The 27,836-nt window shown below is 41.4% G+C and overlaps 1 protein-coding gene across 5 annotated transcripts in view; it reads left to right on the plus strand.

Moving 5' to 3' along the window:
- KCNAB1 (potassium voltage-gated channel subfamily A regulatory beta subunit 1) overlaps window positions 1–27,836 on the plus strand; it is a gene marked incomplete at both ends in the record, with an annotated part of 324,812 nt that overhangs the window by 205,200 nt on the left and 91,776 nt on the right. For all 5 annotated transcript variants that reach the window (XM_084231608.1, XM_084231611.1, XM_084231609.1 and 2 more), the window contains one exon: window positions 27,369–27,412. In XM_084231608.1, coding sequence (XP_084087734.1) covers window positions 27,369–27,412 — 44 coding nt within the window. The remainder of the gene's footprint in view (window positions 1–27,368; window positions 27,413–27,836) is intronic.

Genomic DNA, 27,836 nt, shown 5'->3' on the forward strand with positions numbered 1-27,836 from the left:
ACATATTTATCTGATTACCTGTTTATAGTCAGCCTCTCCAGCCAGAATGAAAGGATCTTGCATTATTCATCGCTGCACCTCAGGATTTATAGCAGTATCTGCCCATACTCATCAAGCAAGTACTTGATGAAGGAATTGCTTCTTCCTAAAAACAATTAAAAAAGAATTTAGTTAGGATTTGTGTCTTGTAGAAGGGAGGCTTTAAACCAAAATGTGTTTTGTAGTCTCTTATTTTTAGGAAGACTCACTTCTATTTCTGGACTCTCGCCTTTCATTCATTCACTATTTCTCATTTTATTTCCAGCTTTACTATGTTATTTGGTCAATATAATATTGAATATTACTGTAAGAATGGGCATCTTTTTCTTATTACAGATCTCAAAAGGGAACACTTTCTTTTTTTTTTTTTTAATTTTTTTATTTATTTATTTTAACACCTTTTTTTAAAAAAGATTTATTTATTTATTTATACAAGCACTGGGTACAGTCAGAAGCGCGGGAGGGTGAGAGAATTCACCAGAGCCAGAATGGGGAGCAGAACAGGCAGAAGGACCAAAGTACACTGCTGAGGGGAGCAGCGGGTGGCAGGAGAGGTCTGCGCGCCATACGGGACCCTTCTCCAGTGGCCGGGGAGTAGCTGGGGATCGAATTGGCGCTGCAGAGGCTGCGGGCAGCCTCGCAACTCAGCGCTCAACAGCTGCGCCACCGGGGAGGCCCACAAAAGGGAACACTTTCAATGTTCCACCATTAAGTTTGATATTTGATACAGGATTTTTGAGATGTTCTTTATCAGATTAGGGAAGTGCCCTTCTATTCCCACTTCGCTAATTTTTTAAAAAAAATCATGTATGGGTGGTAATACAAATACTTTTAGAATGATCTTAGAATATTTCTTTGTGTTATCAATGTTAAACCATCCTTATGTCCCTGATAGGAATTCAGCTGTGTCATACCATCCTCTCCATGTTTTACTAGACTTAATTTTGTTTAGGACTTCGCATCTGTGCTCATCAGTCAGACTGTCCAGTGATTTTCCTTTCTCACAATTTCCTTGTGCAGTATTGATATCAAGGTTATACTGGCCTTGTAAGATGAAGTGGGAATGTTCTCTCGTTCTCAGCTTTTTGGAAGTTTGTGTAGGATGTGTTATTTTTCTCTCTCAACTTCTGGTAGCATTCATTGATGAAGTCATGTAGACCTGGAGTTTTCCTGTGCTTCTTGGGTGCTAAGAAAACATCAGATAATATCAATCCAAGGACCAGCCCTTATCTCTGAGGTTTAGGTATTCAGAGTCCCCAATCAACGTATAGGGTGTTTACCAAGCCCCCTACCATTATCCGTGCCCTTGCTTTTGTCCCCTAGCCTGGGAAGACATCCAAAGTGCCGTTCAACCTGTCAGCTGATAATGGCAGGTGCCCCTGGGGACAGGCTACCAATTCAAGCTCACTGCACTTGGTCTCCCCACTTGTCCCACCCAGATCGTTGTTCAGTGATTTCACACTGACCAGTGACCTTCCCAGTGTCTTCAAATATACGTGCTTCCGTTCTGTCCAGATTTTTATTCCCTTCAATTGGATAGCTTTTCTGAACGACCTAGTCCACTATTAACAGACAGTAGTTTGTTTTTCACTTTCTTCAACTAAAAGGCAAAGGAGAACCGGTGTACTCAAGTGAAATATGTGTACCCCTTATTCCCAAAATGTTGCCTTCACTAAGATTTTCAATTTCCTCGTTGGCATCATCTTCAGAGTCAGGCCTGATCTATACCTCCTTAATGAAATAAATTTAAGAAGTTTTCTTGAGACCCTATTTCTTGCTCATGCAAGGTAGTGAGGATACAGAACTGAATTACGGAGGAGTCCCAAATTGCTGGCAAGATGGACATCTAGACTGAAAATGACAGCAAAATATAGCTGCCATTCCAGAGACAGGATCTGGGCTGATTCACACAGAGGACAGAGAACACAGCTGATTCTGCCTTGGGGAGCAGGTTAACAAGTTTGGCAGTAAAGAAAAGGAGGAATGGGCATTCCAAGGTAAGGGAACAGCTAATACAGAGACCAGAGACAAATTGAGAGAGAGCAGGGCACAGTGGGAAAGAGGTGACACCCCTGTGTGGAGGTACCGGCTCCAACACTCACCTGGTCTTTACTTAGCTTTCTTAGCCTCAGTTATCACTTCTGCAAAATGGGGGTAATGGTATTTTCTAGCTTATAAAACAGTTTACTTAAAGAAATGTCAGCTGAGTACATATTATTTAATACATAACAAGCCCTCAATAAATTATTGGAAGGCAAAAGTGCAGGATAGGAAAATAGATTTTGTTCTGATTAATTTTAGCTGGCTAAAAAAATAATACTACTGGGAATATTTGGAGATTTATGCTAGGGTTGGAAGGACTTGGAAAGGAATTGGGGGTTCCCGCCACCCAAAGAGGAGTTCCAGGACCAACATGCAGAAGGCAGGATTACGAGGATGAGTTTAAGGCTCCCAGTGAGACTTGAAGGAGATAGACTTCATCTGGGTGGACGAGGATAAATGTATTTTTATTGATTTATTTTATATTTTAAAACATTCCATTTAATCCAACATATCAAATGTTATATGTATAGAAATGAAAGGAAATAGCACATATGTTTTATACAGAATCTTTGAATCTGAATTTTTGGTCTGAATTTTCTTTTGAGAGTGGCCACACCTGACTAGTGCTACCATATTGGATAGTCCAGGTCTTGGCGATATCTAGGTTTTTTATTGCCTGTTTTTCAATTAACCAACTTAAAACTTTGTTGTTGCTTCACTTCACCTGTGGAATGATGATTAACGTGTATGCTTATGTTGTATGGAACATTCTGTAGACAATGTTATGTTTTTTTTCCCAATGTGACCCATCTGGTCTAGCCATCAATGGTCATCCTCAGGGGTCCCACAGCTACTTTGGAGTAGTCCACCTGCCAAAACTACTTGAACTTATTTTTTTTAAATATTACTTTATGGTCTCTGGAGCCTATTTCCCTTGGGCACCTCTCATTCCACAGAGCAAACTATTATATTTGCTTCCACACTTTCTCTGCCTTGACCTCTCTCCTGGGATGTCTTTCTTCCCCCCTATGGCTGTGTAGGGTAAGGTAAAAGTATCAGGCTTTTCTGCCCTCCCACCATCAGGATAGATGACAGATATGCGGTCCTGAATGCATGCCTGATGGCGGGCACCTGGAGTAGGGTGTGGGCGTAGGTAGATGGGATTCACCTGGCCTAAGACTGTGCTTTTTAAGGGTGGCGTCACGGGGATGCCAGGAGAAGCCGAAAAAGAAGCCGAGAAAGAAGCAGAGAAACTGAGAGCAGAGAAGCAGAGAGAAGGCCGGAGAGCCCAGATAGAGTGAGGATTTGCTGGGGGCTGGGAGGACTGCCAGCCTCCCGGCCCCCCAGCACCCCTGCCTGCCATGTGCCTGGTAAATCCAAATAAAAAACCTGCAAAAGCCACTGAGGACTCTGACTCCTCCTTTACCTGGTCTGCTGGATCAGAAAACCTGCACTGTGTCCAGTCTAGCCTCTAGAGGCTGCTTCCATCTCACCTGCACCAGGTCCCACCTCTCCTGTGGAACCTCCTCTTCCCACTGGCCTCCTCCCTGCCCCAGCAGCTACACTGCACACCTAAGCGTTCATCACCTCCTGCTTTTCTGTGATAATTATTCCAAGTCACTGTTTGTGTCTGTCAGCCCTCGGGGCAACTTTTTCAATGTGAGGATTTGTCTCCATCCTTGCACGGTGCATCGGGGGACACAGGCTCTGTTCCCAATACAAGTTAGAAATTAAATAATAATAACCAACACATGACAGGACAAATGGTAACGTCTTATTTCTCCCTCCAGTCTCTCATTCTAGGGAAGGTTGAAGACAGGATGTTCCAAATGAAATAGCTTGATTAGTAAAGGAATGTGATTAATCTACTCCTCTATACCAGTTGGAGCCTGTCTTAAATTGCCAAGCTGAAAGTGGTTATCACAACAGCACAGGGAGGACCAAGCTAAAGAGAAAAACCTTACCTTTTCCTCACTGGTAGAGAGTAGTAGCAGGGTTTAGGGATTTAGAGGAGAGAGGGTAGCCCTGGAATTGGATGACTCAGGCTTTACATGGGGCTTCATTTCTCCATTTCTTCTCTGCAAAGTCAGTTCACCTCTACAGTGTTAATTAGATATCCAATAACAAGAACAATACGCACCCTGCCTAGTCTAAAGAGAATAATGAATAGAGTGGGTTCAAATGAGACAGCTCTATACAAATGCACAGGGGTTTTAAAAGCAGGATTTAGCTTATGATTAGGAGGAAAAGTGGAAATTAATAGTCCATTTCTATTAACTTAACCATCTCTTCTAAAATCTTCTAGAGGGGTGCTCAGCAGTAGTGAGGCAACTAAAATAAAGCAAATGTTGATTCTGCCATGTTCATGTTCTAAACATGAGCCCACAGGAAGGAAGTCTATTTTCAAAGGTAGGGACCAGAAGTGGCGGGGGAAGCTGGGTAAGATAAGAATACAAAGCATCTGAGGTGGGGTGTTTTGGCCCTCAGGGATATCACACTGTGTTGATTCTGGGCACAGGAGAGGTAGAGAGAAACTTCTGCCTCCACAACCATTTGTCAGCTTCTTACTTTATTGGGTTGGTGAAAATAAGCCCTGAGGGGCAGGGAAGAAAACAGAAAAAGAGTGTTTGAGGACAAATCACTTAGAGGAATTGGACATGTTTACTTTGTGTAGATGCCACTGAACTATTTCACCTTCACATCACCCCCAAACACAGATCTCCAAGAATGGGGCACTGTATTAATCCCTGTAACTACCAATTAATTTTCAGTTCTTTGCATATTTTTGTTTACCACCTTTTTATTCTGTTCTTTGAGTCCAAGAAAGAAAGCATTAGGATTTCCCTCCTCCCCCAGAGCAACACACACTGTTCAATGAACTTGGAAATGGCCCAGGATATAAATGAATGTAATAATTATATGTCAGTCATCTGGGGTAATTGAAAACTGCTCACTGAAAACAGGAATATTCTTAAATAACAAAAGATAGTGATTTGTGAGTTATTTTACAGGCAAGATCTTGTTAGTATTCTGCCACTCTACTTCATATAGCATTCAGATGTAAAGTAGAACTTCCCTAAGTTGGTTTTCTTAAACTTCTTTGTTAAAAAGACTGAAATAATGGACTTGCACTCTATAATCCCCCAAAATGTTGACTTTTCTGTTCAGATACAAATCCTTGCCATACACAGCCCCATTTTCATTTATCAAGATAAATGCCTGGTTTTCCTCTTGTGTAGTTAATAAATTTTCAACCATGTTTTAACTTGCTGTCTCAAAAACACGAATTTGGATTTGTGAAGGCCATCCGTTCCCAAAAGAGAATTGGTGCTGCAATTTCTTCCAGTAGATTCTGGTCTTAAAGTAAACATTCCCAAAGCAGAATGCTTCATTTTGGGGAACTCTCTTTTTAGGTTGAAGTGTGTACGCTGCCATTGTGTTGCACGGAGTTCTGGAGTGTCAGGAAGGGACAGGCCTGTAAATGCAAGGAGACTCCAAAAAGCAGCTGCTTTTCTTCCTCTTTTATTCCTTATGCGGAAAAAACCCACAGGGGTCTGCCCAAGTTTGGTGCTTTTACGTGGTAGTCAAACTGAGTGAAATTACTTTTGACTTCGAAGAAAGCCAGGACAAAGTGCTGGTGTCTAATAATGAGAATGTTAGACAATATGGCAAGTCTGGAAGGTTCTAGTAAAACCATCTGATTATGTATACCTGGTTTGAAAGGCTGAAGAACATTTCCACTTGGACAGGGTTCATTTGTTTTTTCTTCCCTGAACTCAGCTCTAATCATTGTAATGAGTCTGTTGACCCTGGTTGATTTGTCCTGCAGAGTTAGCACTAATCTTGCTCTTTGCATGCTGTTAGAGCTAACACAGATGAACCCAATTCAACATGTAGATTATGTCAATTCTAAAAGGAAATTAGAAACTGTCTTTTGTTTAACTATGTAAAAAATAACCCACAAACAATAAAATGAATATTCGAACTATAAATATCCAGGGGGGCAGCCACTTCCATTCTCCCATACTTAAATCTTTTTCCGCCAGAGTGAGGCAAACAAAGCAAGGGAGCTTATAGATGGTCTTATTCACCAAAGAGCTTGATCACAACACATCATAATCAATCAATCAGATGCAATGTTCAATATTTTTCCTATTACTCTCTGCTTCCTAGGACTCCAAGCCATCCCACCAATTACAGGACCAAAGAACACTGTAGAGAGGTCAAAAGCTTTCTGGCAAATACACAATGTAATGATTTCTATTGCCCCAGGTTTTCTATTGCCCCAGGTTTTCTGGGTAAGCCTAATCTGCCTGGGTATACATTTGACAGATACTCATTTTTCAACATTTTCAGTGACAACTGATTATTCTAAAAGTGGGGGTGGACAGCAGACAAGCAATCATGCAGGAAGTTTATACAAGAGCATTGGGCTGGAAGCTTGAGGTTTTGGGGGATTCTATTTTAGTGACTGGCACTCTTAGAACCAGTTACTTCAATTCAGATTCCTTTCATCTTAATTAGGACAGGCGATGTAATGACACAATCAAACACATATGGTGGGATTATAAAACATTTGGGATGACTGCTGGCTGCTGGTCTGGTGGTATTTACTAGAATATATTGATGTGTGCATGTAACAATATTGACTGGTGTGAGTAGGAATCACCACTGGGCCTTGAGGCAAGAGAAGTATATACTCTGGCTACCAGAAATCACCCTGGGTAACAGAAGCCAGGCATCTTTTCACAAAGGATTTAAGAACTGTGTGACATGGCAGAGCCAGGCAGAGGGAGGGGACTCTCATTTGAATGCTCCCTAGCTAAAAGACCATGGGTCAGTCACTGAATCTCTCTGTGACTCAGTGTTCTCCCCTGAAAAATGGGAGAGATGCAGACTCATGGTTGCTGTTTCTGTGGAGTGACTGAATGATGTTTATAAAGAGCTTAGCCCAAATTCTCTGTAAAGAGAATGTGGCCGAGTGTTCCCAGGGGCCTGCTGTGTAGATCTGAACCCCGTTACATGGCCAACTTCTGAACTGTCTGAGAGTAGTTGACACTCACCTGAAGAAAGATCTTGAAAATGGTTCCCATGTGAAGTCAAGCTGCCTCTGTGAAGAAATGGGTTCATTTCCCAGGCTTTTCTCTTCTGCTCTGTAACAACACTGCTGCCTCTTGGGAGCTATAATGGCCTGGCTCCCGGCAGCCTGTGTGGAGACGTCAGGGTTCCTCTCAAAGACCTTAAAAACTTGTTTTCTTTGGTGTACTAAGAAGCCCATCCATACAAAAATAATAGCCTCAACCCCCAGAGCCCATCCTATTACCAGGTAAGAGGCTGTTCTTTCTTCTTCATCTCCATTCTGCTCGTTCTTTTCCCAACATCTGTCCTGACTTTGAGAACCATTACTGTGTTGCTTGTGTGTGCACCTGGGGAGAAACAACCACTGAGCATATGTTTGTCTATAGATGTATTTTTAGCTCCCTAACTAAACTGTAAACCTTTTTAAAAACAATACCCTTCATGTAGGGTTCCTTTGTATCTTTGCAGTTATCTCCAAACTGCTTTCCTCCTGTGCCTTTGTCAGGAAAACTAGGCATTTCCATCAAACACTTATTTATTAAATATGTACAATATATTGTATATATTGCATATAGAAGCAATATATTGTATATATGCACTATATTGTATATATATAGCATATAGAAGCACCCCCACCTCTAGGGGCTCCTTGTATTTATTAGCAAGAAGGGAAAATGCATGCAGTGGTGCATCTTTTACATCCAGAAAGCATGAGAGTAAGCTGATCAATACATACGCAGCATGTGTGGGGCACATTGCATTTCCAGGTCTATGGGAATGCCTCCTCTGGGCAGCAATCAGCAGATATTTGTTTTTTATGTCACTAAGCACCTTGAAGGGGAAGAGAGGATTTTCTTAAGGATTTTTAACACAATCAATTTCCAAGTTCCACTGAAGGCAGTTAGAGTAAGCTAATGGTTAATCATGAGCAGGGGGAAGGGGAACTAAGAACAAAGAGTGGTTAGAGTTTAATTCCACTTATTCCTAATTTTTAGTCTAGGAGTATTTTGTTGTAAAATGGAGGGGATCCGACTACATTTTTAGGGAGTTGTCAGTCTTCCTGTAAAGACAACATATGGGCCCGTGACACTAAACTAGACTGTAAGCAGCTGGCATTGATAGGATATGACAAAGCCATCAAGGAAAGGTCTGCGTGTCCTGTTTGGGTGCTGCCAACACAGCCTATGAGACCATGACCGCCCCCAGGGCATGCTGGGTTGAGTGGAGATGGAACCTCATGGTGAACAGGGCACTGAACACAGCCCTTCTGAGGGGCCAGAAGTCACTGTTGATGAATAGGATCTGCCTAAAAAGGGCAGATGGCAAAGTCAAGTTGAAGAGGTAGGCAGATCTTATCACAGGGAGAATTTTCCATTACTGAAAGCAGAAAAATAATACCCATTCAGTTGTAAAACAGTCTGCAGTCATCCACTTCAGAGGCCATAACACCTGGCTGCACCAAGGGTGACTGTCCCTTCAGGGCTTGGCTTCCACCACCAACTCAGTAACGACCATGCTGTTTCGATCAACACCCCATTGAGACAACACTGCACCCCTCAGGTACTTATTTCCGAGGGGGTCCCAGCTGGGGTGGCAACTAAGAGTCAAGAAGGAGCCATAATTTAATTCTTCACATGATTCCCAAATGTGAGCTTTTCCTTTGCTTTCAATACCCTGTAGGGTGGAAAGTAAGTTATCTGTCAGTGACATAAAAGGAGGAGAAAAGATTACAAAGATTTGACGTTAATGCTAAAAAATGTTTGTATTTCCTGAGGATGTGTCCTACAGCCTCTCATTTACCAAGCACCCAGCAGTGTTTTTAGTTAGAGCCTGTAAAATTCTGCAGTCTGCAAAACCAAGGCATCAGGCCCACCATCCCTTGCAGACCTCCTGTCCATTTAGGCAGTTGCTCTAGTTCAGATGCTGAGACGTTCTTCTGTAGATGACTGAAATCTCCTAATTGATCCCCCTCGCTCCAGGATGAATTGCCTCCTCAATCCATCCTCCACACTGCTGTCAGTATCTTTCTAAAATGAAAAGTGGGGTTTTATACTTGCTGAAATACTCTGATAGCTATACCTCACCCACAGGTTACATTTCAAGCTAATGAAACATGGCATTCAAGCCTTCTCCCCAGCCCCAGACAACCTTCCAATTCTGCTCCAAGATCCCCAGCTCTACTCTGACCCCGTCCATCTGTTCCCATACCCCAAACCCCTAGATTAGGTGTGTGTCTACTCGGACAGGTTTCTCTGCTAAGGACACCTGCGTCCATCTCTTTACCTGGTGACACCATTATTTTTCTCAAGTTTTAGGACAGATCCTTTCTTCTTGGCAATCTCTTTCAAACACCAGTGTTCCTCCCCCACTTCTCAGCCCCGTCATCCAACCTCCACTTTCGCGCTGTCATTGTCATAGACTGAGCCTTGGCTACTTGTGGCCCTCCTCTGCTCCACTCCCCCAGAACCTGACACAGGGGTACCCAAGAGCTCCTCAGAAGGAACCGAGGGCTTTTCAAGGGTTCTAAACAAGGAAATCTCCTTCCTGAAGGGTTAATATAATTATTGCTTTTAAGTGAACATGGAGGACCTCAGACTGTCTATAAACACCTTCAATCAAATCATAGGACTTTCTGTAAATAAACAGAAAAATTCAAACTGAAGGAGAATGTAAAAAGAAACAATATTCAGAAAGTGTCCTTCTGTGCTAACTCTTCTTCCCTATCCCAGATATTGGCCAGTTTGAAGAAGTTAGTGTTACTTTGTGTACAAACCATGAAAATCCTGGGTGACCCAGCAAGTTTCACTCAGTGGCTCTGCATTTGACATTCTATGATATTCCTCAGCCCTTGAAACATGGCATTCAAGCCTTCATAGATGGCTGCTTGGAGCCATCTATGTCCAAGTTCATTCATTCAATGTGCAGAAAAGCCACCAGAAGGGTCTGAGCAGAGATTTGCACTCTTGGTCTAATAGTTGCAACCTACTTTCCTTTCAGTTAATCAGACCCCACTCCAAAGCTCCAGTTACCCAATGCAATCTCCAATTTTTGCAAAATTGCAACAAAGACATATATGGCCAGTACACCAAAGCACTTTCTTCACAACAGCCAGATTACATTTAAAGCTCATTCCAGAAGTGTTCCTCTCTACTTTTGTAAAAGAGTGACTTGGCAAGGCCTTTTCAGAGAAAAGGGCAAAGTCTTCCCCCCAAATTTTCAACTTTATTTTTTACTCAGAAAAGTGTTTGGAAAAGCAAAATTGCAGTTTGACTTAAAAAAAGAAAAGAAAAAGTGTTGTGGGTGGAAACATGTTAAGAAATGCAATAATCACAGTGTTTCATAATCCCTTGAGGCCAATATTAAGTACTACTAGGAGCTAATATCTCTAAATATAGAAGTAGTATATTTACAAGTTAATCTAAGAGATAATTTTTCTGTTCACTGAGAGAAAAAAGGTCTGCTCCCAAGTTTCATACAAGCTCTCTTCATAAACATACACTTTGGGCTTAATATATTTCTATTAAAAATATTTATGTTAGAAAATTTTATTGTAACTATCATTAAACTGCCCAGAGTTAAATAGGTTCTCAATAATTGAACTCCAGCACCTGCTATTTTAATGATAAATCTAGAGCATATTTTTTCTTTCTGCAGGACAGATAAGTAATGATACGTCATTATTTGAAATGTGTTTTGTCAACTGGTAGAGACTGGGATACTGAGATTTCCTTATCCGAGTAAGATCAACAGAGACGATACTCTATTGGTTTCTTTCTGGCGGTAGCCTATGTAAGATGCCATAAAGGAAGGTGAATCTTTATGATATTTAAGACCAGCTTGTAATCCGATACTTTGGGGAGACTTGGAGCTGCCTAAGACTCAGTAGTTGACAAAGCTGATTCTCTAAAGGCCTCTAAAAGTATTTGCCCCTCCCTGTTACATTAACTAGAACTATGAATATTATTCAGGAAGCGTTTTTTAATAGCTCTGCAGGATTATATAAGAATAATCTGGGGTTTATAGTCTTTTTTTGTGATTTGAAGGTAGAATCTCCATTAAAAAATATTTGTGGAAGGTCGGTCCTGCCTCTGGTCTGTGCTGAGCTCTGAGGATCTAAGTGTAGATGAGGGATACTCATCCCTGCTACGAGATGTTGGGGAGGCTGGGGGAGACTTGGGTCTGCTTCCTGTAAACTGATCTTATTTTTCTCTGATGTCGCCATTCTTGCTGATGGCAGGTGAGAACACACTTTAAATAGCCTGTTCAAAGTTAATTCTGTCTCTTCTGATTTTAAAGAGTCAAATTCTTCATCAGGAATCTCTCTTCCCTTCTCTTGGTTTCTTCCTAAAATGGTGACAGGGAACGGGAGGAAGTTTAAGAATCTTCTAGGCCACCATGTATCCTGCTGTGCTGTTCACATGAGGTTGGTATGAAACGTCCCTTGGGGCTTAGAATCCTCCCAGGTACCCTGGGGCCCAAGGGAAAGTGCTTCTTCAGAGATTCCCACAAGTCTGCTTGTCTCTAGTCTCTCCTTACACCTGGAGTCTTGACACAAACAACAGGTGGGGCAAAGTGGAAAATGGTGAGCCTAGACGCTCACTTCATACTTACTTCTCATCCTCTTTCCCTCTGTCTGAAAAAGGGGGGTCCTATTTTTCTTCTATTCCGAAGTTTAAGGTCATATAATTAGCAACTAAATGAGATTCAAGTTACCGTATAATTTATCATCCATGTTGGACACTTTGAAAGTAAATTATTGCACTTGGTGCAAATAATTGTGCACCAAGTAATGGGTGTAGTCAGACCCCCAAATGGATTAACCAAAACATACAGTCTATAGTTAACTGGGACTCAGATACATGTACACCACTTCCAGAGAGATGAACTTAAGATTCAGGAGCAAAATCCACTGTAATTTGAAACACTGCGTACAGTGTACTTATATAATTATTTGTGCAATGCTTATCTCCCCAACTAGATTTAAAGACTTTGAGGGCAAAGAGTGTGTGTGTGTCTTTTCTGCTGCTTTGTCATCCCTTGCACACTTCAAGTGCTTAAACACATATCTGCTGAATAAATGAATGAAACAGGCATCTCAGAACTGTTTTTAAAATAATTGGCAGTTGCACAAGGAACTCCTGTTCAGCCTGAACACCTGAATTATCTTATTTCTCTTCCTATTTTTCCCTCAGTACTTCTCCTATCCCTCTCTACCCTACACACACACATACACACACAATTTATGACCTTTGTCACTTGAGTGCAATTACTTTCCAATTGCTTGGCCTTCATTTGAGGGGAGTTTTCAATGAAAAAAGATAAAAATTTTATTTTTCAAAAATTTCTTCATTATTTTCAAAATATTTTTTACTCCATTTTTTTGGACTGTATAATGTGCTATGCAGGACATATCAACAGGGTTCTTAGCAGTGTGAATGATTTCACTTCGCTACAAGTTCTATCAATCCATCCATGGAACTAAGATGCCTGTTCCCCTTGAGAGAACACAATTGATGGGTTATCTTTTCCCTGCTTGTTTTGTTTTATGGAGTAGCTCCTGAAATGGTTAATTCCATGGTTATTATCATGGTGGTTATTATCATGGTGATAACTAATGTGTAAAAACTCTGAGACTCTGCAAGTCCTTTCATAGGCATCATCTGCTTGGATCCTCACAAGCACTGTGCACAGCTGAGGGCAGGCTGTGCTTTATGTGCACTTACAGATGGAGACCGTCAGGTCCTTGACGCTGATCCAGCTTCTTATCATCACCGCATCTCTACTTCCACTTGAAATCTTTTGGTGGGAGTGGGAAGTAGGGGAGAGGCTGGTCAGAACTGACTTCCTACAAAGTGATTTGATGGTTTTCCTGCTCAGTGCGTCTGCTTCAGGGCAGTAAGAAAGGAAGATGTAAGCCATCTCAGGGATGAGCTGAAGATTCAGGAGCAAAGCTCAAGAGGAAGGACTCCCTGGGAACTCCCAGCTGTACGTGGGTGTTTTGTTCTGATCAGAGTCAGGGTTGAGTTTCTGCAACCCTTGGAGACATGCTGAAAACTTCAGTCAGACCTAGAAGATTCTGTTCCTGGTAAAGAGACAGAGTGTGAGAATGGGAGATAATTAAAAGCAGAGGGCAAGAGACGCGGCATTACAAAGGAGAAAGGTGCAGGAAAACTGTTCAGTTGGGGAGGGGACTATACACAAAGAATATAATGTGCCTCCAGAATTATGTGACACCCCTAAGTCCCATGCACCAAATCCTCACCGGGTTAGTGAATTGGGCCCCAAATGATCACCTTTACCCCAATCCACAAACTCTGTACTTGTAGAAATTCTCCAGAGCATCTAATCTGCTCTATTTTGCAGCTCTATTTAAACACAATAGCTCTCAGCATTCCATCCCTGCTTATTTTAGGTCCATCTCAATCTGATATTCCTGGGTAGAGAGCAGGGAAGCTGGTTGCCAGCAGCCTGCATGTCCTGGCCCCCACTGTCTCTCACCTCATCTGTACTCCCCCGACCATGCTGCCTCCCCACACACCTGCCGTCTGCTCTCCAGCTTATGCCCACTTTAGAGGCTTGCCTATCTCTCTGCCTGGAACTCTTTCCCACTCCCCTGCTGTTGAGACTGGCTCCACTATTCCCTCATGTCCCTCCTCAGAGGGGCTGCGCCACCATCTCACCTTTCCCATTACCCAGCATCTGTGTTTTCATGCTGGTTTCAACCTTGAGATTATTTCTACACATGCCAGTTTACGCAGGGCTCCCCGCTAGAAGATAGGCCTCATGAGACCATGAACTTGGTCTGTGCTGTCCACTGATTTAGCCCAGGAACCGACAACAGCGCCTGCCTTAACAGTCAGTGCTCGATAAACCCACAGGACGCACGACTAATCCACCCGGAGATGTGACTCATTCAAGCACATGCTCTTAGCTCCTTGCCCAGAACAGCTCTAAAATGTTCCTTGGACTGAATAGTGCTGAAAGGAGCTCTTGATCCACCTTCTCTTACAGGCACGACTGCCTCAGCTCTTCCCAATTTTCCTCTTCATTCCCCTTTCCAGACCCTAACCTCACACCCAGCAAGTTGTGACATCTGTTCCGGTCCCATTGCTCACCCCAAACCCAGTCAGCAGAGCACACACACGACTTCATTTTCTCTCAAGCAAACACTGGGATGGAATCAGTTCTGTTGAATTTTGATCTGGTCTGAGTTGTACATTCCTCCTCTGTATTTTCTCCTCCTGTTTTTTGGTTTTTTTTTTAAAGATTTATTTACTTATGCATACAAGAGCTGGGCTACAGCCAGAGGTGTGGGGGGTGAGAGGATTCACCAAAGACAGAGTGGGGAACAGAACAGGCAGACTGACTGAAAAACACTGCTGAGGGGAGCAGCAGATGAGCCAGGAGAGGTCTGCTGCGCCATGTGGGTTGCTCCCTGGCTGGCTGGGAATCGAACTCATGCTTCAGAGACTACAGACAGCTTTATAGGTTGCGTCTTAACTTGTTGCGCCACCAGGGAGGACCTCTCCTCCTGTTGTTTCTGTTGGAAGGCTGCTCAAGAGAGGAGAAGAGAGGCAGTTCCCACCTCCCACTGCCGCCATGGTGTCAATCACAGAGACACTGGAAAGTACTGTCAGGAGTGGGGAGTGCAGCTGAGGATAGGGGTTCACCTAGCAAGAGCCCAGAAACTCACTTTCTCTCTTTAGGCTTCCCCAAATGCCCAAACTCAGGCAGGGAGTCCACCCTCTGCTTCTCTGAGGAGTGACTGGCCCTGGATCATTTCAGATGGACAGGCCACTGGAAGGTGGCACAGGGCACACCCACGGGACCTTGACCCCTCACTTATCCACTCTCAGCCTCCATTTCCTTGTGGATGGAGTGGACACGGCCTGTGTGCTTGGAAAGACGGTGTGCATCTGTGTGTTCATATGTCAAAGCGCCTCGGGTGACACAGGCCAGTGATAGCATTAAGTTAGGGCATATGGGAAATAAACTATGTGTCTGTAAGTGAAAAAAAAAATTATAACTGATTGTTCTCATCCATTTTAAGAGTCAACGACATGCTTATAGAGCTTAAATATCCTCGTGGACTCGAAGTTCCCTCCATTGCCCATTGTGGCCTTATGCTATTAAAAATTAGGCTTAGTTGAAATCATTACTAAAATAACCAGTTATTTGACCGCCACATGCAGATGGCACCAACTTCCCATCATGATCTCCCTTCTCGTGTACTGATGATACCAGAGCTGGAGAGTAACTTCTTCAGGGTCTCATTAAAGAGCTGTCAGATCCCCACTACTCTGGCATCAGTATTAGGCATGAGCCTATGAATTCTTGTTATCTAAATCTTGCTTGAAGCAGCTCAGTCAGTAGGCTTGAATAAACATCCAATAGTAATGTTAGCCATCCGAAATTAAATTATTTTAATTTTCTAGGAAGGATTAATTCATGAAAATGTAACGCAAGATCCTATCACAGCCTCTGTAGTTGCCATGCTGAAATTAATTTAAAATGTCTGAAGTCAACTTTTAAAAATGATTTGCCTTAGTAAAAATTCGTCCACGCCGGGGTAAGCATAGCTTTGACTCTATTTTCAAGAGAATTTCAGTGAGATTTTTGCCTTAACGTTTTAAAAATGATATTCTTCTGGTGCCGTTTGGTTTCACAAGAGGTTGGTCCTTTCTCCCTTTCTTCTTTTTATGGACCTATAGGAAAGAACTTTCCCTTTGCACTTTTAACCAATTATGCATAAAATCAGAAATTTGTTTTTTTGATCCATTATACATAAAATCAGAAAGGACTGGCATGGAGAGGCCGCTGCATCTCAGACAACAATTCTCGAGGCTGTTGATGGGAATTCTCTATCCCCCATGGAAGGCACAAAGCCCCACTCCACTCCTGTTACCTCAGAATAAGAGGCAGTTCCCCCACTTTTAAATCATAACAAAGTAATATATAAGAAGAATAAAAAGACCAAAGTTGAGCTGGGAGAATGAAGACAAAATAAAACCGGAGACCAAGTCTGGCCAATCATTAGCCATTTTTAACAAGGCTTAAAGTAGAGTCTTCTGCCAACTGCAATCAGTTTTCTTATTTTCTGGAGAGAAAGAAAGAACATTCATCAACCTCAAAGCCAGGTACTAGCTCTTGATGCATATTGATAGATAGTAAACATTTGCTGAATTAGGGGGAAAAAAGCTAACAAAGAAACAAAGATGAAAGTTCTGGAAATGGGAGGGTGTTTACAGATAAAATGAATAATAAAGGGATGCTGGCTTCAAGGGGCCCTCAGTTATCTTCTGTTTTTATTTAATTTTTGGATCTCCTGTTCACTCACTACATCTCTGTCAACTTGTCAACCTTAGTGCCAACATGGCTAACTCGTAACCATGTGAGAAGCAAATTTGCCAGATTTCTGTGTGTGTGTGAAGGTCTTTTTGTTCCTAACTTTATGCTATCCAGTAAAAAGATATTCCCAAACTGTGTAGGCTTGTTGCTTGGACTTGCCTAAATAGACCAGACCCAAATTTTTGTTGGAGGAAGAGATTATTATCTGAAGATAATGAAGACAAAGGATGTGAATTTCTTCACAGACTATCTCCCCTGGTAAAGGCTGGACAAGGTTCCAAAGCAAAAGGAGGGAAGAGGGAAAACAGGAGTGTTTGGTGATTGGGAATTGGAGTATTAGGTGTTGCTGATCCTCTCGGTCATCTGAGCAAGTTCAGGTGGGCTCATGCTGTGCAGACATCACATGTTCAAGAAATAGCAGCTCAACCCCTCCTTTAAGTAAAGATTTTAGCATGAAAATGAACAATAGTTCACCACAAATAAGGTGATAGGTCTGATCAGAAGAAAACAGAGAAAGAGCGGGAGAGAATCTGGAGGCAGAAAGCAGTGAGTCTTAGGTTTTGACCTAGTGGTGGCTATGAAGTATGGAGGGAGGTGGGGGTGCTGCCCACGTGGGGTCACAGGATTTGCTAGCTGACTAGCTGTAGAGCTCAAAGGAGAGGGAGAAGACAAAAAAGAACTCTTTGGGGGTTAAAATGTGTTGCATTTTTTTAGAAGAGGGTGGTGGGAGAAACGTAGACTGATGCTCTGAATTTGAAACATGCACTGAAATTCAGAAAGGGTGACCTGAAGGTGCTTTCAAGTGCTGGACAGCTGGTGCTAAAGTGTAAAGCCAAGACTGCACACAGAAGTAGCCCTTGGTTGTGATTCCCCCTGCAGCCAGTTCCAGGTGCTGAGGCTATAAATCCTAGAGGGTAGGGGCTTGCCTTCTGCTGGAGCAGTGAGCAGAGTTATCTGTGAAAGATGGGGCCACACAGGGAGAAAAGGTATTAATTTTCTATTCCCCGTCAAGGAACATGAAAGGCAATCTAATCACAGTGCTGAAAGCTTTACTGTTGACTAAGTGGGTATTTAAGTATCGCCCTGCCCCCTGCCCTCCTTCCGACTCTGTTATGTTGCTGACTGTTTTCTAAAGAGAAAGCAAGAAATTCACCCATGATAAATGGAAGTTGCGAAGCATGGAACTCCTACCTAGGATGCTTTCTTGTGTGTTTTATTTTGTAGTTGAAAACTTCACAGCTCATTACAGTGGAAACTAATCATAGCTCTCATTACAAAGGGGATGCCAAGAAGGCTTTACCTTGGCTTCATCTGGTAGAACTTCTTTGAAAATAAATCATCACCACTGGTGGGGAAAACTTCCAAAGCTGTAGAGTCTCCCTTCTTAACTTTGAAGTTGCAAGTGCTGGTGTATTTACTTAGGAAACTGTGATCAGTCTGTTGAGGGGATATCTGGACAAAATTTGAAAGAGGGAGAAGAGTGACCTCGCTTTTGGGTGATACTTCCTTCATCTTTCTGGCTACCCCACCTCTACTGCCACCTCTCTTGGGAGTTTTGTGCTTTCTGTCCTGTTTGCTTCTTCTAATCCTTAAAAACTGATAGAAGAAAAAGGTTTGAAACTCATACTAAGGTATAACTGACTGGTAAGAGTTTTCAGTCAGGACTCTCAAACTGGGGTAGCAGAAGGTGCCCTGGGGCACCCAAACAACCATGGGGAAAACATGGCACATCTCTGAGTCAACACACTTGCTTCTTGCTTGAAGAGCTAGGAAAGAAGTATTATTTTTTTATTACAATGAATACAGATATAAGAAATGGAATATAAAGCAGTTGAATGAACAAATCACATTTGAGATGATTGTTATAAAAGAAGTACTGTATGTGAGACAAGCAAGCCCCTTCTTGCTAAGGCCCCAGAGCCTTGGGTTGAAGAATCTTCTCCTCTGTCCTCTGCACACCGTTTCCCTTCTGCACTGTTGGTAGGTGAGGCCCTATATCCAAGTAGAGCAAGCACACACAGCAGGTCTGAGTTTGGAAGTAAATCCATTGGCCTAAAAAATATTTTTTAATTTATACTATTAAACAAATAAGAAGGAAAAAGAAAGCAATCAATAACCTTATGCACATTTTATTTTATTAATTTATTTTAATGAGGTACCATTGTTTTACATCCCTGTTAATTTCTTGACAGTGTAAGATTTACACCTCAGGTGTGGACACTATAGCTCTCCCACCACCAAAGCCTCATAGTTCTACTCCATAGTCCACTGTGCTGTCCTTGCTCCCCCCACCCCGCCCAACCATAAGCCCTCCCCTGCCCTCCTGGATGCCTCAGATCTATGGTAAGCTTTCAAGCATTGGTTTTAAAGTTTGTCTTTATCTGACTTTTTCTTTGGTTTCTCTATATTCCACATATAAGTGAAATCATCCAGTATTTATCTTTCTCCTTCTGGCTTATTTCACTGAGCACAATCCCTTCCAGCTCTATCCATGTTGCTGCAAATGACATGAATTTACCTTTTTTATTGTCGAATAATATTCCTTGGTGTATATACATCACATCTTCTTGAGCCACTCATCTGTTTTAGGGCACTTAGGTTGTTTCCATATCTTGGCTATTGTAAATAGTGCTGCAATAAACATAGGAGTGCAGGTTTCCTTTCAAATTAGTGTTTTTGTGCTCTTTGGGTAGATTCCTAGAAGTGGAATTGCTGGGTCATATGGCAGAACAATTTTTAGTCTTTTGAGGAAATAACACATTACATTATGCACATTTTAAATAGTAGCAGTGGGGTAATGCATATTTAATTTTACTTTCAAAAACTTTTCAGAATTGTCTTTCCTTCTAGTTTGAAAGGATGCTGGTAAACTCACATTGCTCTATGGCAGATGGAGGCACCAAGAGGTATTTTTTAAACCACCTAATCTTTCATCTACATTCAAGATTCTTGATTCTTCACCCCTTTGGTGAATCCTACAAATTTCTCAGAAAAAAAGAATTTTTAAATATATAATATAACTAGAATTCTAGTTAGCTGGGAATATAGTTAAAATACTTAAAATCTAAATTTGCAGCCTAGCAAAATACCCACTTTTTTAAAAAGATTTATTTATTTATACGTACAAGAACTGGGGTACAGGCCAGAGTTGTAGGGGGTGAGAGAATTCACCAGAGACAGAGCTGGGAACAGAGCAGACAGATCGACTGAATACAATGCTGAGGGGAGCAGCAGGCGAGACAGGAGAGGTCTGCTGCACCATGTGGGTAGCTCCCTGGCTGGGGATCGAACTTGTGCTGCAATGAGCTGCAGGTTGTATCTTAACCCCTTGTACCACCAAGGAGGACCCAAAATACACACTTTTTAATTAAACTATTAAATAGCCAGCTCTACGGAAATGTCAAATAACACAATTTCTAAGTAGTAAAAAGTGTAAATGAGGAATAAAAATAATTTTTTGAGATTTCTGAAGCATTTGTGATGTAACAGAAAAATATCTGTAATTTGTTTTTACCAAAAAAAAGTCATAGGTTATGTGAATACTTCTGTCATTTCTTGGCTACATTTATGATTGAAATAAATGCTAAATTTTAGTTAGAAGTTGGTGACATACAAGTTCATGAACCACCCAAATTATATGTCCCTAAAACAGAGGTTCTAGATTCTTCTGAAACAAGGACCCCAAATTTATGATTTTCAACTATTCTGATGGCTTGGATACTTGAAACAGAAAAAGTAATGAATGACTTTTGTTTAAGTGTAAATAGACCTCAGTGAGCATTTCTCAACCCCACCCCAACTTGCCAGAACAGGCAAGTTTGTATGACTCCATTCATACATCTGTATGTCCCTTCTCCACTGACCCCTCCTGGTAATAATAGTTCCAGACTTCTCAGACCCACATGATTCCTCCAACCTGCCTCTACCTACAAAATGCTACCTTCTCCTTTATCCTTATCCTTCTCTCATTTATCCTTACCCCCAACCTCCACTTTTCTAATGATTCTGATAAAAATAACTTAATAATTTGCATATAGTAGATTCAGATTGTTTGCAGTGTATAAGCACAAATCCATGAAGAGGATTCTAAGGTTGGGGAAGTGAATCAGGAGCCTCAGAGGCACCCTTCCAGCGATTCATTCCCAGAAGCAAACTCCACCCAACTCAGTGTTTAAGACACTACATTTATAGAACACTGGAATATGCTGAGAGGGATGGTGCATTGATACTTTTTTTAAGTTTCAAAAAAAGGATTGTGGGCTATTAATCTCCATTTGTGAATGAGGAAAGAGGTTTTAAATTGATCAGTAACTGGCAGAAGTTCTCTCACAGCCAATCAATATGGTTTCTGCACCCTCCTCCTCAGTTTGCCCAAACTGTGTCCCTCCCACAGCCCCAATGAAATGACTGAGTAGAAGTCATCACAGTCGCCATGTGGCTGAACTTGGGGGCCATGTCTCCATCCTTCCCATGCAGGATGTCTAAGCCATCATCAATAATGCCGACCATGCATGCCCTGTTGAAACCACCTCTGCGTCTGGCTTCCACCAGACACTTCCTGTTCTCCTATTTCTCTGCCACCCTTTCTCAGTTTCCTTTGCCCATGGCTTCCTCTCTACCACCCACAATATTGGAGTTCCTCAAGGCCAGGACCTCAACCTTCTTTTCCAATTGCACGCTATCTCCTTTGGCAACTGGCCCCAGCCCATGGTGCCCCATTACCGTAATGACCCAGTAAACCCCTCTGCCTACTCTGACCTCCAGTAACTAACTCAGATTTGTCATGGGCATTTGCCTGTGTATCCAAAGGGGGAACTGAAAGCTCCCTTTTTTCCAGTGAACCCCATTTCAGTGAAAAGCACCCCTCTTTACCAGTTATTCATGTCAGAAACCTGAGAATGTCCTATTACTGCTCCTTTTCTTTTACTGTCCTGTATAAACCCCAAGTGCTATAAACTTTACCTGCTAGGAGTATCTGGAATCTTCCCTATTCGCCTGTCTCCACTGAATCTGATTTCAAAGCATGTAGCATTCTTTTGCACCAGGTTTATCAAAGCAACCTCCTAGTCCTCTTCTTAACCCCCTTGGGCCATTTCACTGTTTAAGTTTTTCCGTAGTTTTCCACTACTCTTTCATCTTAAGACCAAAATCCACTATAAAATCCATGAGGCCTGTTTAATCTGCCTGATACCAACCCCACCAGACACCTAGAATCCCCTGGCTTCACCACTCACTGCCCTGTGTTTCTTGCAGTTCTGCCACTACCTGTGCTTCTTCCACCTTTGAGCCTCTGTACATGCTGTTCCCTCTGCTTAGGATGCTAATCCCCCATCTTTTCATTAAGTTACTTCCTAATCCTCCTTTAAGTGCTGTTTCCTGAGGGAAGCTTTTCCTTAACCTTCCAGACCAGCTCAGCTACCCTAGCACACCAGTTTTACTCTGTTCTTTTATTTGGGACTATAATCAAATAATTAATTCACTATACCTGTTTCCCTTTCTGTGGTGTAAGTCCATGAAAGTATTAAACATCTGTCTGCTTCCCACTCTAGCACCAGGTTTGGCACTCTGTTGAAATTTAGTATATCTCTACTGAACTAATTCATTAATATAGGAAAGTAACTTTTTCAACAAATTTCTCTAGACTTTTCTCGAATGATTGATCAACAAATGATTTTATATAGCCAAGGAAAATGACTAAGAACCTAGTTAGAATTTACAGCTGATAAATGATTTAAACCTTTGAATCAAAGAATCCGAAAGATCCCATTTTGGGCCTCCCCTGGTGGCACAGCGGTTGAGCGCTGGGCTGCAAAGCTGCCCGCAGCCTCTGCAGCGCCAGTTCGATCCCCGGCTGCCAGCAAGGGTCACACATAGCTCGCAGACCTCTCCTGCCCGCCCGCTGCTCCCCTCAGCAGTGTATTTCATCAAGTCTGCCTGTTCTGTTCCCCACTCTGGCTCTGGTGAATTCTCTCACCCTCCCGCACTGCTGACTGTATCCAGTGCTTGTATAAATAAACAAATAAATCTTAAAAAAAAAAAAAAGAAAGAATTCCATTTCATTTTATTACTACTTAAATAAAGGTATGAATGAAACAATGCTTCATTTTGTTACTTGTCAATGTCTGTCATTAAATGCATGGGCAAATCATTTATGTGCCTGCTGGTTTCCAAATGAGATATCACTCATTTACCAACAGTGATGAATGGTGCCCTCATGTGAAAGCGTCACAACATTTATAGTCAGCTTCATGGCTGTCAAAATGTGTGTGCTTATAGACTATCAAAAACAACGGACTGGCTCCAGGAACATGCCTTCTGCTCTGGGGTTTTTTAAGAAAGCATAATGTACATTTCTTTTAAAAATACAAAACAAAACAAAAAAACCCTGTGCCCCAGATTTATAACTTCCGGGTAAGGCACTAGACATATTAGAGTATGATTTAGAGGGATCAGGAAGGTGTTTAAATAGAGGGAGGCAGCAGATAATGTAAAGATCTGAGTACAAAAAAAACCAGGTCAAATAAAACTTGTTTCTGCAACTGGAGACCCTTCCATATGCTTCCAGTTGGTCTCTCTTGTATTGACCTTTAACTTGAGAATTTATCTCATGCAAATAATATGCTGTTCCTTGGTCAAAGGCAAGCCATCTATTTTAGCTAGCTATTCTCTTCCAAGCAGCTTACAACTGTGAATAATGTCTCAGATATACGTATTTAAAAGCAAGCAATTTAAAACAACACATTTGGACTGCTAATCTTCTGCTTTTAGCCTCTTTGATTTGTAAAGAAATTGCAAGTCTCAGAGGGGCATGAAACTCTTGATGCTTGATTTCAATTCTCACTGCTCTATTATCACCCTAAAAGCAAAAAGAGCCTGATGGATGCTCCACAAAATGACACCAGGAATTATGTTGAATGCTTCTGCCATGGAACTAACCATTGCCCTAAAATAAGTACAGCCATGTATTCACTAAGTGGACAGCCCTGCCTTGACAAAGAAAAGGGAAACATAGCCTTTGGTTCTCAAGTAGCTGTATCTCTTCTCCAGAAAACTCTTTACCGAAGCTTTGATTTATGATTTCCAAAACTTGAGTGACAAAGCTAAGTGTCCCAGTCCCCCATACTGATGTCATTCACTTCTAATATTAGCGGTCTAACAGCTCAGGTTCACCCAGGAAAGAACTTTTATTTTGAGTTGAACAGGAGCAGATACTAAAAATGAACACAGTGAAACTTCCTTCTGGTATATCTGACACAGATAAAGTAGATAAACCTGTGCAATGAAACTATTTTGAATCAAATGGGAAAAGAATTCAATCTAATTAGAAATTTGATGTGTTTATATGATTTTTATGTAGCTTCATTTATGTGGCTGCTGAGGAACTAAGAAACAAAATGAAATTCCATCAAGTTGTTTTGTTGCACAATGTCACACAAGGTCATGAAGAACTGGAGAAAATCCCATATGGGTGGAATAAAAAAAAGATTCCAGGGCATCCCTTGGAGTGCTGCAATATGTGACATTGGCCATTACTGGATGTGAGAGCCACACAAACAAGATTTTGGATGCTAGATTTTGAATTAATAAAATCAAATTTGCAAGTGTTTGGATTTATATGATCCAATAGAGCTTCAATGGAGTAGCTGGGCAATCACCTAATCTCCACTTAGTGGCGCACAGGTGTGGGTATGGGCATGAGGGTGTAGATGTACCATTTGGAATCATGGAAACTGTTGGAATTCCACACCCTGAGTTGAAGGGAATAGGTACCTCCAACCTTCTCCATCTGCAAAGGGAGCAATATCATCACATGTCGAGACGATTTCCATGATAGGAGTCTCCCAAAGTTACACAGCCCTGGACAGCGTAAACGCAAGGGACTTAAAGACCAGCTATCACTTGTGCCAAGAAAATGTCCCTCATTTAAAAAATTGCCATCTTATGACTGGATCCAGAAGATGTGGTACCTACACACGATGGAATATTACTCAACAATCAAAAAAGATAAACTCATGCAATTTGCAGCAACATGGATAGAACTGGAAGGGATCCTGCTCAGCGAAATAAGCCAGAAAGAAAAAGAAAAATACTGGATGGTCTCACTCATAGCAGGAATCTAGAAAACCTAAATAAGGGATCAGGGAAAAGAATAACTATAAGAAAGAAAAAATCAAAATCAACAAACAACTATAAACCAGAGACACACTATGGGGGGGGTGGAGAAAGGAGGGGTTCGGGTCAAAATAAGGGGGGTGCAATTGTATGGAGAATATAAAAATTAAAAAAAATATAAAAAACTGCAATCTAAATTTTGTAACTATAACCTCCAAAGGGTGTAACATTTAAAGAAAGAGTTAATGGATGAAAAATCCGAGGCTCAATGTAGGACCTGATACCCCTTTATCAGTATTGTGTTTATTATGGAGTTTTTCTTATAGTGCAAAATCTTCCAAGGTTTTTATTCAGAACAGCTGGCCTAGGTGTTTAAACAACAGTGGTAAGAAAATAGGCCACGTTTAGTACTTGCTGCTTTGCGATTTGTTTCTGCTGACGATTCTCAAGGTTCTTTGGTCTTCTGAACTCATAGCAGAGTGATTGTTGTCTTCCTAAGTCACTGTCACCAGGAAAATAGGACAAATCTCCCACTTTAAGTATTGAGATGCTGCTCACTAAGTACCCATTACACAGACTTGCCCTGTTTGAATCTGTAGAAAAATGTCATATTCTGCATAGTTTCTGCACCAAGTTTCTCCCTCCCTGTTGTCAGAATCACTGAGAGAGATTAAAGTAACATGAAAATCTTTACTTAGATTTTTTTGTACTCTTAAGCACCTCCATGGTAGGTCATATGCGGAAGTATTGTAATTATGTTGTTCTTTTACTGTGTCCATCAGAAAGATAAAGGACAGAAAATTCCTGGAGGGTAGAGAATTATATCTTGCTCCCCATGTAACCCCAAGACCTAATATATTACCTGGAACACCGGGGACCTCTCAGTAAGTCCTTCCTGACTTGTCAATATTGACTATCACTACCTGGAAGATTATTATTCATATTCATGTCTATATTTTTATATATGTATATCACATATATGTACATCTTGTTTTGGTGTAGTCTTTTCTATTCTCACTATAAGGATTTTGTTCTAGATACCGATCTTTTAAAATCAGTAGACTTTTAGACTAAAAGAAAGATCTGATTGCACATCCTGTGGTTTTGCAAGAAACTACTAAAAGAACAATTTCTTATGCAAATTATTTTCACAGGAGAGGTCCAATTACTTTTCTCTCATTTAGCAGTTCAAGTATTTTTCACACACAGCGTTGTGTGGACATAACCAATTCATATGGGAAAATTAAGCACTGTGTTTGCAAGAGAGAGTTAGAATACACCAAAAATTATGATGGCTTGCCTCCATTCATGGCCCAGGTATTACTATTCCATCCTATTATGAAGGAAGAGATTCCCCTCAGGTGCCCCAACAACTTACAAAAGGAGAGAAACCAGGACCTCCCTGGTGGTGTAAGGGGTTAAGACTCAGCACTATGAAGTTATTGGCAGCCACTGCAGCCCCCGCCAGGGAATTAACCCACATGGTGCAGCAGACCTCTCCTGTCTCACCTGCTGCTCCTCTCAGCAGTGTATTTCAGTAGATCTGCCCATTCTGCTCCCCATTCTCTCTGAATCCTTTCACCCTCCACACCTCTGGCCAGTACCCCAGTTCTTGAATAGATAAATAAGTAAATCTTAAAAAAAAAATAGGAGCGAAACCTAAGACTTCTAACTCTGCACAATATGATATACTTTTAACTATGCTCTGAAATTTCATGTGTTACCTACATGGCATTTTGTAGACAAGATTAATAAGCAGAGGAAAGAAATGCATGCTAAACAGAGAGTACTAATTATAGACTCCAGGGAAGCCAAGTTGAGGAAAAATCAAGAGGTATCCTGAAGTTATTGGGCTGTGCTACTCTTGATCAAGTTTGTTTGTGTTGGAGTTGAAGCAGGGAGGGAAATTGGGTTCTGGTAAGAGCATCTTATCAGAGAGTAGGCAACATACTTTTCTACCATGCGTTTCAATGATTTAAGCTTCACCTCCTCACATTGGCCCCTATAAATTCCTGTGAGGCATTTCTCCCTGAGAATTTTATTTCTTCTAAGGACTATTAGGCAAATGACAGGAAGATTGGTTGGCTCTGAGCCTCCATGGAGAAATTCCTTACAATGAAGACTCAGGAGCCTTATTCTCTCCTTTACAGAGTGAACATATATTTCCTTTCCTTGGAAACTTTTGGGGATAAAAAGCAAAGGTATTTATGAGGAAAAGAAGAATCATTGAAAAAGGACTATCTGACCTTCTTGTGGCAATTTTATAGAGCCTCTTATGAAAAATAACATAAATTAGTTTTAATTGCCTCAAGGTTCATTGTCTATTTGTTCTTTCAATAACCCTCATGCACTAGTAATAATATTCTGTTTTAGAACTCAGTTTGTCAGTTACTCAGCCAATGGATATTGACAAAGTGTTTGCTGTATGTCAGGCTCTAATGAATAATGAATGAATCATGAATGAATGGTTGGGGAATAAGATAAAGACCTTGCCCTAAAGGCACTCACATTCTGAAAGGAGAAAGACAAATTACTAAAGTCAAAATTTGGAGTAATACACGGTATTGGGGGAACAGGTTTTTTTCTGCTGCTCCTGAGTGCATTTTGAAAGTCCTAGTGGTCAAATGGAGAGGAAAGTGAGAAACAGTCAAGAGCAGTATTTTAGAAGAGACAAAGAACATTCACATTAAAAGTGTGTTATTTCACCTGAGGAAATACTAACCATGCATTACTTATTTTTATTCTAGGAATCTTGGAAAATCAGGACTCAGAGTTTCTTGCTTGGGTCTTGGTAAGTACCTGGTGAATTGTGTAAAAGTGGGTTGGGGGTGTTCGTTTGGGATCCTAGAGGGGCTGATGGGGCATAGTTTGGGACCCCATGTTGGGTGAGAAGGACTTCTAATCTGCATCTCCTCCCCTTTATTTCTCTGAGCTTTTCCTGACCACACAGTTTCCTCCCTTGAGTCTAAGTAGTCACTGTGCTCATGATGACTGTGTGACCCTGAAACAAAAGGAAATTGGCTATGAAAGCACCTCAGAGGAGAGTGTCAGTTTTACTAAAGTTCAGCCCATGTGAGGGAATTCATGGATCTGTCTGCTCACCTCCTCACCTGTCACTTATCTTAGCTTTTCCTATGTTTATTTTCTTTTTGCCTAATTTCCTTGCTATTTTCTATATTATTAAGTGGTTTATGTGCTTTTGTTACACTTTTATA

Source organism: Talpa europaea (genome assembly GCF_964194135.1).
Source record: "Talpa europaea genome assembly, chromosome: 4".
NCBI lineage: Eukaryota > Metazoa > Chordata > Mammalia > Eulipotyphla > Talpidae > Talpa > Talpa europaea.